Source organism: Saccostrea echinata, unplaced genomic scaffold (assembly GCF_033153115.1).
Source record: "Saccostrea echinata isolate AGI-Se365-2 ecotype Australia unplaced genomic scaffold, CSIRO_AGI_Sech_v1 ptg000048l, whole genome shotgun sequence".
Classification (NCBI taxonomy): Eukaryota; Metazoa; Mollusca; class Bivalvia; order Ostreida; family Ostreidae; genus Saccostrea; species Saccostrea echinata.
Genome location: NW_026889797.1, coordinates 38,782 through 51,182, shown reverse-complemented (window position 1 = coordinate 51,182; position 12,401 = coordinate 38,782). Strand labels below are relative to the sequence as shown.

Sequence of the window (12,401 nt, the reverse complement as noted above, 5' to 3'; positions counted from 1 at the left end):
TTGCAATGTTTTCTAGAAAAAAGGTCTCTACGATTTGATATCGCTGAAACGATATATATATTATAAATAAAACCTTAAATTATATTTTAATACCTTTCTGTTTAATTTGGACTTTCATTAAATTTTTCAAATAAACAGTTTCTTGAAAATCTTTTTTTCCGTTTTAAATAGTAGTATTTACTTTGCTTTAAGGGGCATTACTTCTGTGTATGCTTTGAATTGTAAACAATATACGAGTAGCTGAACATATTTTATTGTCAATAAACTTTTACAAGTGGGATTAAGCAAATGTTACGAAAGCTAATACGCGTATGTCCGCCTCTTTCCTACCTGTTAAATATAGTTAACTTTTTTTTTACATATATGACTCATAGTTTTAAATGATAATACTTTTTTATTGCTTTGTTTTTGTTTTTGTTTTTTTATTATTTTATTTTTTTAACATTAAAATATTAAAGATTCAAACGTATCTTAACCATCAGTGACGAATGCATATTAAGTACATGTGTAATCATATTTTTAATGAAGGAAAAAAAAGATTAGGTTCAATTTTACAAGGGAAAAAAATTAAAATTTCATGTTTCCCTTAGGGAGCCCCAGAGGTGGACACACGAACATGTAACGTCTACTTGAAGGTGTCGCTTTCGCTTTGTAATTATTCCATCGTAATTGTTGCATTAACACATTATACGTTGTCCCCGAGATGTTCCTGTGTATTAAAAACTGAGTAATTATCGCCCCTTTTTATGACAGTGCACTTGCGCTATGCACCGTATTTTTGGAGAATATAGTGCAATGATTGAAATTTGAGTATCATTGATTAATTGCTTGACACAAGGTCAAAGGGCGAGAATATGGTTATGTTTACGAGCTTTGACGTGATAATTGGAGGGGTTCCGAAATGTTATTGAGGGTTGTTGGCGTAAAAGTCGTCACGTTAATGTGCGAGACGTACGTAACATGATAAAAAACCTCAGACAATAGCATAAAAAACGATATATAGACTAAATATGCATAGCTATACCTGTTAATAAGGATCTGAAGAAAAATCAACCAAATTATATGAAAGTACTAGTAGCTGTTATATCTATTTTGACAAGTCTGTTACAAAACCTGACACTACAAAATTTGATGAAATCTTAAATTTGACAAAAATTGGTTTTATTTAAATTTTTTGGACTGTACATATAATGCAAAAGGTGAATATCTGAAATTTGATTCAGGGTCTATTTTCCAAAAGATTCGTTAAACTATCCCAAAGACTTAACATTTAGTCCTAATCATCTTGTTAAAGCATTTATTCTTCTTTGAAAAAAAAAAAATACTTCTGAACTTCTCAATTTATTTTAACAGAAAATTTAATTTGTTTCTTCTGTATTATGTCGTCACAGCGAGCTTGAATAATTTTCATTTTTAATTTTAAACAAAATTAATTACATGGATTTTTTAAAAATATTTTACAGTTGGGCATTGTCAACTTGGACAAAGTATACGTCGAATATCACAGAAATGTCGAACAGAGTTGTCCTGACAATAACATGCTTGAATCTCGAACCTTCGAGTATCTCGGGGTTATTTTTACAGTCCTGCTTGACTATGATTCTTTTTTAAATTGATTAAATAAATAAAATTTAATTTAAACGTAATTATGAACTGTTTAATATAAGGTTATTGCAGTGAAAATCAACTTTTTGTGAGCTGAGTTCTCGTCACCACGAGACTGTGTTAAGTCGTGGGCTAAACTCACGGTCGCCTGCGTGGCGCAGTATTTAGAGCGTTTGCTCTAGAGTCGCGGAATAAGGAGTTGATTCATACGTCGCAGGTTTAAATCCCACTGCGGAACGTGGAGACCGATCCTTCGGATGAGACCGTATAAACCGAGGTGCTGGTACGAAAAAGATCCCTCACTGCTTAAAGGTCGTAAGTGTCGAGTGCAGGTCTAAATCTGCAGCCCTCTACCGGCAAGTGGTGGCCTCTCAATATAAATAAAAAGAAGGGACAGTAAACAAACAAACAAACATCATCACGTGACAAGTAACCGGTTACCGTCATCATTCAAAAGTGTGAAAGCTTAATCAAATGATTTGTCAATGGTAATGGTTACTGAGCATTAGCACAAATGTTAGTTACATTGCATTGGTCGTTGTACTTTTACGTTGTTCAAAGGGAGATCAGTTCAGTACTACCAGAGTTATCTTAATATTCTAGAGTCTGGTGGGAGGATAATATGTTTAATTTATTTACAATACGAAATCATGTGATTCTTTTAGTCAATAAAGGGACAAACACTTAAAGGTACATGTAAACATGCACTGCACTGACTTAACGCTGAGCATCAAGCGTCAAATGTCATTAATAAAATACGTTTTAGTCATTGAAAGTTTTATTTATTGCTAATTTTGTAAACTAATAAATCATTAATTTTTTTCCAAACTTATATTAGTTCCCATTCCTCTTTTCAATCTTATAGAATGATGAAAATAGATTGATATATCTTAATATATATACAGTGTATGTACAATAATAATGTAAACATGATTTTCATAGAAGAAACAGTGCTTATTCTCTCTCTCTCTCTCTCTCCCTCTCTCTCTCTCTCTCTCTCTCTCGTCGACCGCGTGGCGCAGTGGTTATGACATTTGCTCGAGTCGCGGAGTAAGGAGATGATCCTAACGTCGAGGGTTCGAATTCAACTGCGGAAAATTGAGAAAAGATCGTATAAACCGAGGTACTGGCAAGAAAAACATCCCTCACTGCTCAAAGGCCGTAAGTGCCGAGAAGAAGTCTTAATTTGCAACCCTCCACCGGTAAGTGGTAATGTTTCATTCGTTAAACAAACAAAATCTCTCTTTCTCTCTCTCTCTCTCTCTCTCTCTCCATGTTCATATCATTATATGGATTTACTTATACTACCAACACCGTGACATACAAAGATAAGAGGCATGTGACCTTTCAATCTCAGACTTCTTGGGTTTCACAAATTCATTCAGTAAAGTTGACGCTTATCTCTTACTGTCTCTTTCCTCTGTTTATGCGTGTGTCACAAAAAATGAAGGGAGGAAATTCGGATTACACCATTGAAAAAAATCAGAAACGCTGGTCATCCTTGCTTTTATTGTTCATTCTCGTTGTTTTGTGTATTTTCTTAATCGTCATTGGCGTGTTTTTATTTCTTCAATATAAGGAAATAGAGGACTTGAAATTCAGAGTTGCTTTTCTTGAAAAAGACAGGGTGATTTCAAGGGTTAAGATTTTTGATGTCAAGGTAAGCCATAACATTTTGATTTGATTTTTTTTTTCTTTAATTCATAAAAAAAATATGCATCGGGAATTCAGGTCCTTTTTTAACTTAAAAAATCCCGATTTACTTGTATTTGTTTAAGCTTATTAACGATAAGAGGGTCAATTTAATATTGGACTGTCAAGAATTCTATACTAAACATAAAAACTAAAAGTCGGCCTCAATCCATAACGGACGACCTTTGTTATGGTGGTAAAATAAAGCCCGGTTTAATACAAGCACAACACAACACCCCACAACACCCCCCACCCCATTATAAAAAAAAAAACCGGTCGAAGCAGTGAAACAAAGGATAATTTTTTTTACAAAAATACTTCGCATATAATGACCCCCTAAAGTAGCATTAAATAGATATCTGTCCCTCTGACGCTCCTATTTCCTTTCAAGACTCCAAAATATTTCCACTTCTTCAGTTTATCGTATTTATGCTTTAAATTTATGCACATTTTTTAATGAAAACAAATTAAGTTAATATTCTCGTTTTAATTCACAGACTGACAAAGTGACACGAGACAAGCGGCAGTTAACTACAGCCCAATACAGTAGCCTTTTACAAGAAATCACACAGAAGCAGGTAAAAGCAGGAATTTTGACATTGTCAGATTTACTGGAGTATGAATCCTTAAATTATTTTGAATGGCGTATTTACTGGGGAAGACCTCCTTAAACGTTAAAAAATTTCTGAAAAAAAATGTTATCTGTTTATAATACGTAAGTTGAATTGCGTTTTAGTTTATTGGATTTTAGCAAACTTATACTAAAGAGAGTTTTTATATGTAAAATTAAAGGATTGCATTTTTCGACTCCTCTTAAATGGACTTCCTGAATGATGCAGAAACACGGAATTTATAAACCAATTTACAGAAGCAAGAACTTCATATACATCGAAATACGTGTATTGTAAAAACTTTACCATCGTATCTATAGAATTCTAATGGCACAAGTAGCATCAAAATACTTTATGAAGTAAAAAGAATTATTTGTATGCGATAAGATTGATTTCTATTTTTTTTTAGCTGGATGCCTTAATGTCGAGGTGCGGAAATGCCTCAAAGATCTGCCTACCAGGTACGTACACTCATCGGCATCTTAACAAACACGTCAGCACAACATTACCATTGTGTACATATCTGTATACATATATGCAGTACTTAGGTCATAAGTGCACCGATCTCATGGTTCTTATCTGATTTATGTAGGCCCAAAAGGTGACGCCGGTCTTAAAGGTGACATAGGTAAATATTTACAACAACATATTGTCAAGGTATTTTTAAGGCCAATTCAAGTATTTAAATAGATATCTAACAAACCGTACACACAATATTTATATAAGATGTGTCAACATTCAGAAGATTTAAAGAGAATCTGTATAAATTATTTACAGATTTTTATTGTAGATTTTATTGTGTTTAACAGAAGTATTTAAAGCAAAATTCGGTGAACATATGTTCAATCCAGGAATCAAATTTACCATTTGATGTTTAGGCTTAAAAGGAGATCCGGGTCTAAATGGACCTCCGGGACCAAAGGGTGATTCCGGAAGTGTTGGAACTTCCGGTCCCATTGGACCTCTGGGTCCTAAGGGTGAACCAGGTGTAATGGGTCCACGGGGAAATTCTGGTCTGCCAGGGGAAAAGGGTAAATAATTACTTAGAAATGTTTTGAAACCACATTTAAAGGTACAAGAGCGCATGATCACGTACTGAACTTGATGTATGCTTTATACAGGCGAAAAGGGAGACATGGGTCTTCAGGGACCTCCTGGCGTTAAAGGTGAAGCTCCTTCCCAGAAGTCCTTAGATATGTGTTGCAACAGATTAGGTACGTTTTGCTTTTTCTGTTTCATCAAAATACTATTATGCATATCACAACTCGATTAAGAAGCCACTACACACTGAAGAGGTCCAATTTCATGGTACTTCTATGCAGTTAGAGTAATTTGCCCCTAAAAGTAAATAAACTGAAATGTACAATATAAGAAACAATTAATAATCAATTCAAAAATAATTTTAAATATTATATTAAACCAAGATGAAGTTATAGAATAATTTATTTTCATAACTATGCAATATGTTTTTCTCATGCTTCTACATGTATGTAAGCAACAATGTTTTTTGTTCATCAATACTTTGTTGTTGTTGAAGATTTTTCCTCAGAAAGAATGATTGGGACCCAGTGTAGAAAATGAAATAGATCAACTTTATTTTCACCTTAATTAATACGACATGATTCTAGTAGTGTAGGAGTATATAAAGGATCAGGCTTCTTAAGTGAATAAAACAGGCAGTCCTACAAAATAAACTTTAAAAATTTTATTCCAGCTGCCCCTTCTATTGTTGGGCCAGCTAATGACATTATGACGGTGGAACATGGAAGTGATGTCACACTTCCGTGTAAGACTTCCGGTGCGCCGAGAGCGGATACAGATTGGAATCCTGGGGTGGATCCAACACAGCATGGCCGTTATGTACAGTCTACGGAAGGCTTGGAAATCTCTAATGCGCAGTATCTTGACAGCAGAATGTTTACCTGTAAAGCTAGCAACATATTCGGAAGCTTCGAGAAACATATATACCTTGTCGTTATAGGTAAGTCAATCTTTTTCCGGTAAATGGTCGTAAAAGGTAAGTCACCTTTTCCGGTTCCTGGTAGTAAAGGAAAAGTCAATCGTCTGTGGAGGTACCATTGGGTCAATATCATTATTACCCCATATTACGTGAAAATGTTTCATTGTATCTCTAAAAATATTGTCCTTGACCATATCAATCATGAATATTATGCACATGGAGACTAAAATGTAGAAATTTTGTGGAATAATTTACTGTAAATAATAATGACTATATCTGCAATGAGGTATCACTTGTATGCGCTGATGCTTCTAAGAATATAATTATTTTATTTGATTTAAGATCCTATTCAGGTAACCTTGACACCGAAGACCCTTGACGTCACAGCTTCGGCAACCCCGTCTTTAGATTTCCTCTGCACATTCAAGGGAATTCCGCCTCCCCGTGTCCAGTGGTTCCACCTTGGCCCGGATGGAACAAGGCAGAACGTGACGTCACAAGCGCAAACAGGAGGTGGGCGGAGCACTTTGCATATCAGTAACCCGGATGCTATGAGTACTGGGCAATACACGTGCAATGTGTTGAATGCTTACCAGTCACAGAGTCAAATAGCCAACGTCACTGTTCATTGCAAGTAAATTCTTCTACATGTATATTCTTTACCTAATACCACATGTTCTCGATCTGCAATGCTCTGTTGTTTCTTTAAGGTTCCTTATCCCTAATCATTAATCATATAAAGTTTTGCTTTAATGTTTTTGATTTTCCGAAATAAATAATCTAAATCATAATCGAAGGCACACAATTCAGCATATATCTTGCACATTTTGACAGAAATGGCCGAACTTTTTATTTGACAGTATTTTAAGGGAACAGGAGTATTAATCCCAGTAATTTAATTTATCTCTCTCACCAGAGGGTCAAAGAACCCTTAGGCGTTGTAATTTTAACAATCTTATAAAATTATAAATATATAAACTCATGTAGATACAGGTTATAGAAAAATTTACTAAGTATTTGGAGTTTGTCTTCTTTACTTTATTGTAAAATTCAGCAAATTCAAATTGGGCAAAATTGAGCTAATTTCGAATTTTGAATTACACGACATTTTTCCGTGTTATAGCTAAACCTGTGATAATGAAAGGGCCTGGCACAGAGACGGCTACTATTGGAGAGACTGTGATTCTCCGGTGTGATGCAGCCGGAAATCCACAATCCTCTGTCACTTGGACTTTCCCGAAGGTTAGAAAATGTTTCTTTTTCAACTTTAGCTTAATTTTAAGCCATAAATGTTGATACAGTGAAATCTCCTTATCGCAAACTCGATGGGTCTTGCGAAAAAACTTCGAGTCGAGATATTGAGATTAAATACATTTCGTGAAAACAAACTGCTTTAGTTTCTCTCTTCGAGATATCTACACTCTAGCCATTGCACATTAAAGAGTTCCTACTCATTGACATTTATTTGCAGTTCCAATAATCTGGCTCATATGTAAGATTGAATGAAAATCTTTAGTTTTTAAAGGAAAAATATCTTCTTTGCATATATTTCTCCAATAAAAGTAAGCAGCAGTGATTTCTGTTCACTAATACGTTTTTGTCTTTCAACATTTTTTCTTGGGAAATATGATAAGTATCAATTGTTGAAAATAAACTATCTGAATAATATTAGTAATGGCAAACTGTAGTTTTCTCAACGTCTAATTAACACTTTTAGTCTGTATTCAGAGCTGCCTTAAGTATCGAACATAAAATTTTTGTCATAGACAGGTACAGCTGTACCGAAAGATGTGAGGATAAACCCAGACGGCTCCATCACTATCGTCCACGTAGATCAATTCAGTGAAGGAGATTATATGTGCAACGCCTCCAATTCATTTGGATCCGCCACTGCCTCTGGGCATCTTAACGTTATAGGTAAAGAAAATCTGCTTTAGATTTTTTTTTTTTACTTTTTTATATGACAACAAAAATTCAGTTTTTTAATCCTTGTGTTTTGGCTTTCTCTCTTAACTAAGAACAAAAAAATTATCGCACATGACAATAAAACTGTGGGGAAAAATTGTAATTGACATTATATATTTCTAGAAATTCCGAGAAATATTTCTTGATGTGCGACAACTGATAGTGTTTGACGTTTTGAAAAAAAAATAATGTGAATCAACAATATTCATACTCATACTGTAATTAAATCATTTTCAGCGATAGAATAAGTAGTACTTAACATTTTTCTAAGTACAATATTTAAATTTACCTGAATACCTTAAATTTTGAATCATAAATGCGCTGTGTTCAAAAATTATCGTTGTTTTAACTAGTTCCGCTGGTAGTCCAAACACAGACAGAAGAACTTCCGGTGACTTCGGAAACCTTCATAGAACTCCAGTGTTCCGGAAGTGGTAATCCCACACCTACTTTAACATGGCAGAAGGTTGGGTCATCGCCTTTGAACTCTGACCCCAGCAAATATATTATGCTTCCAAATGGTAATATGATAATTACTGGATTTAACCCGGAAGTGGATTCTGGACTTTACGTCTGTAACGGAACGAGTACACAAGGAACCGCTGGAGATTACACATTGGGTGAATAGCATGACTGACAGAAAAAGAATGCAAGGAGAAAGCAAAAGAGGAGATGAAGAGAAAAAGAGGATGGCTGAAGAAATTGGGGCGTGAAAAGAAAAGAAGGGGTTAGAAGGAGAGCAAGGACGATGGGGTAAAGGGGTTAGCGAGAGAGCTAGGAAGAGGGTGAAAAAATTGAGATGGTGGGAGAGGGAGGAGGAGGACAATTGTGGGAGGAGGAAGAGTGTGAGAAGAAAGAGGTTAGTATGGATAGGAAGGAGGGTGATTAGAGGTGGAAGAGGAAAGAGATTAAAAAAAAGATTATTTGAAAAAAAAAGAAAGTGGGTGAATTGACGAGGTAGGGGGTGAAAAGATGGGTTTCTAGGAGGATTTTAACACGAGGTTGAATGGTGAATAAGAAAGGTTAGAAGAGGGGAGAAAAGAGGCTGAAAAGAGAGAAAAGGGGAGACAACCTAGCTTCTGTTCTGTCCATCACTTGGATGTACAAAGTATTAGATCTCCTTTACAACTTGAAACGTTAATATCTAGACTATATTCGCTTTCAATTTAGTTTTTTTTTTCATTATAGAGGCTTAGCCCTTTTAGGGTGAACTTAATTCTCAAGATCAGCAATGTATTAAGTTTTACTTTAAAAGATACAAATAATTTGCCTTCAAAATCATTTTTTAAAAACAATTTTTAAGCGTTAAAGCAGGTTAATCTACATTTCAGAGTTTGACTTTTTTTCTGTACAAATGACTATAACACTACATGTGATTCCGAGCTGATCAGATTGACCTACATTTTAGAGTTTGGCCTCATTTTTTTCTGTATAGTCTAGATATAACTCTTGATAACAAAACGGCTTATAAGACGTGTTTTTGTTTAAGAAATCTTTAAGTCTTATATTTTTAGTATACAAAAACATTGGACCTCTTCAGTGTAATTCTACATTCAAGGCATGTTCCACCAAGATCGGTGTCTCTTGTGGGTAAGTGAATAAGTGACATTAAAAGATTTCAAATGTATAGCCCAATGGCTTCTTTTGCTACTTATAAACATTTTTCAATAGATTCGATCATGTCTATTTTCATTTTATTGTATTTTTTTTTTATTAAGAAACATATTTTCGCGCTATTTAGATTGGCTGCTTTCGATTTCACTACTATATGTATATATGTATATTGATATTTAATGTTTCTAACATGATTTTTGTCATACCCCCCAAAACTGAAAATATCACCTGTATGCATTGTTCGTGTGTCGCCTTGAGTTTATTCACTTTTTTGTGAAACGGGAAAAAATATCTTTGAAAGGCTAGTTTATATTGATTGGGCAACGTGTCTTAAATAAGAAGTCAATTAACCTCAAAAATTTTCAAATGAGCCATTTGGAAGACAACCCTTTTAAACACAAAAACAAAGAACTTTATTCTGTGAAATATAATATTCAATATATGGAAATTACAGAACTTGATGCATATTGGAGTCATTGTGTCAGGCGATGTATTCAGAAAGAGATTGTTTTAGACTATTTACTATAAAATAATGTTGATTACGAATTATTTTTAGTATTAAGATATGAAAATCAAATCAGAAGGAATTTTTTTTTACCTTCAGGGGTCAATGTCCCGGAAACTGTGACGTCATGAATTCGGGGATCGTATACGGTTTTAAATCTTACACACCGGTAAAGAGTTAATTTTTCTTAAATTATAGATTTATAACTTTTATGAATTTGCTTAGGTTTGGAAATCGTGCTCAGATACATTAGCTTTATTCTTAGTCGGAGAAACATTTTCGATGATGGTACGAAGCATTTTTTTTTGTTCTGAAAATTTTAAATGCAATTTACATTTTTAAAGGTAAAAACTAATCAATAGTAAGAAATTATGAACATTTTTGACAAAATGATATGTAGATCATACTTTTTTCTGTAGACGTCCCCAATCTGTTTATCTGGGAAACACTTAGGCGTGGTGGGTCGACCCGGGGACACAGTCATATGGTCTGTGGAGGCAGGAGGGGATACGTTTGAAGGGAGACAAAACAACGGCATCACAAGTCAATTGTACGTCTCTCTCTCTCTCTCTCTCCTGACAACAAATGTTCATTTTAGTATGTTTGTATAACAGTTACAGTGTACTCATTTGACTATATTTACAACAGTTGTTAATTTTACTATGTTAACAGCAGTTGTTCATCTTGCTTTGTTTAAAGCAATGAATTGTTTATTTTACTGTGTTTGCAGGAGTGTTCATCTAACTATGTTTACTGCACTTGTTCATTTGACTATGTTTACTGCACTTGTTCATTTGACTATGTTTACAGTACTTGTTCGTTTGGCTATGTTTACAGTAATTGTTCATTTGACTATGTTTACAGCACTTGTTCTTTTGACTATGTTAACAATAGTTGTTCCTTATTATGGCTATCTTTGCGACAATTGTTCATTAGACTACATGTATGTCTGTACAAAAGCTGTTCAGACTATGTCTGTACAAAAGCTGTTCATTTGACTATATTTGTACAAAAGTTGTTCATCTTATTACTATGTTAACAGCATTTTTTTCTTTTGACTAAAGTGTATGTTTACAGCATTCGTTGTTTTTTTAAAGCTCTGGGCCACTTGCTGAGAAAATGACAGTCTACACTAAACAGCCTCAACTGGGTGGACACACCTCTATAGCGCCCATAGCTCCATTGGGTGGATAGCGCCCATAGCTCCTCTTGGCGGGAAGATAGCCGTCCAGATCAATATTTACATAATATGTACCTGTAATAAATTATGTTTTTGGCTTTTGTTCCATTATGTTATTGATCCCTTTCCTCAGATTCTCTCGCTACTACCGGGTTTTTGATAACCTCCTCTTTTCTGTTAAAATATCATCTTTCGTCGCAAACCATGGCCCTAATGTACAATCTTCTCCCATTCTGGCCGTGGTTGAAGGAGAAGAGAGTATTTCGTAGATTATTAAAGTTTTAACCAATGCGAGTAATGCATTGTCAGTAAATGAACTTTGACGCGACCTTTCAATACCGCAGTTTCACAGTCTATCGTAACATTTCTTGTGTTGCTGATTTCAATTGCGATGGAAACAATTATTTTCATTATTTTAACTTGACATCACACCTTAAAGGCGTAATTATTATGTAATTTTATGTGATCAAGCAGCCACGGGTAGAAGAAAGCTATAATATATGCAGACTCCAGACCTTGGCTTGGGACGATGGAAGCAGCAGGCATGCTTATGAAGCTATCTTAGGACTAAGACATCTTTTAAGATGAACTTACGACATATCTTGGTCTTAAGTGAGGCCAGCAAAGCTATCCTATCTTAGGAGATTTCCTAATCTTAGTCCTAACTTTAAGACGACGACGAGGGTGTCCTAAGACATATCTTATGTGATTTAAGAAGCGCTGCTGCCAGGAAAAAAAACAAGAAATTATTGAAAGCACATTGTTTGCGTAATTAATCCAATAATTTTTGTACAATATTAATTTCTTTTATGAGTTAAATCAATTAACTAAACATTATGCCGTGTCACTGTATATCATATGTAAGCATGTACATAAATAAAGGGAAATAGATGAAGCAATAAATGAAAATCTATTCATTAATTTATTGATGTAGTAATCATGTATTGCAGCAAGTTAAAACTTTCTAAAGTAGTTTTATTTAAACTCTTTTGAAATACATGTAAACATGCCATTTATTTCTCTCTCTCTCCCTCTCTCTCTCTCTCTCTCTCAATTCATTGACCTATTCAGTGAAAAATCTGGCATTTCCTTTGATAGTTTTTTTTTTGTTTGTTTTTTTAATCGGTTACGACAATAGAAAAATAATCACTTTGTCAGTAGTTATATCTTTATTAAAATGTGTGAAACTTACTAATTTACATATCATATGCAGATCCATGCATTTCTTCAACGGGGGGGGGGGGGGGTGCCACCCACTCAAAAAAATTC

General features: G+C 34.4%; 1 protein-coding gene across 1 annotated transcript; it reads left to right on the top strand.

Annotated features, from left to right (window-relative positions):
* The first annotated feature begins 3,049 nt into the window (after window positions 1–3,049).
* Window positions 3,050–11,146, top strand: LOC133203100 (hemicentin-2-like). The gene is made up of 15 exons (XM_061338950.1): window positions 3,050–3,265; window positions 3,795–3,875; window positions 4,318–4,369; window positions 4,501–4,536; window positions 4,787–4,939; window positions 5,030–5,122; window positions 5,623–5,889; window positions 6,211–6,498; window positions 6,992–7,110; window positions 7,635–7,785; window positions 8,187–8,453; window positions 9,348–9,423; window positions 10,052–10,121; window positions 10,372–10,502; window positions 11,050–11,146. Exons 1-15 carry the CDS (start codon window positions 3,050–3,052, stop codon window positions 11,144–11,146), a joined length of 2,097 nt encoding a protein of 698 aa, XP_061194934.1.
* Window positions 11,147–12,401: the final 1,255 nt, after the last annotated feature.

What these genes read in the sequence shown, in the direction of transcription:
- LOC133203100 (XM_061338950.1), top strand. Translation starts at nt 3,050, where the DNA reads ATGAAGGGAGGAAATTCGGATTACACCATTGAAAAAAATCAGAAACGC. An exon ending in CTCAAAGATCTGCCTACCAG is followed by an intron (nt 4,370 to 4,500) that starts GTACGTACACTC and finishes TGATTTATGTAG; the next exon opens with GCCCAAAAGGTGACGCCGGT. An exon ending in TCACTTGGACTTTCCCGAAG is followed by an intron (nt 7,111 to 7,634) that starts GTTAGAAAATGT and finishes TTTTTGTCATAG; the next exon opens with ACAGGTACAGCTGTACCGAA.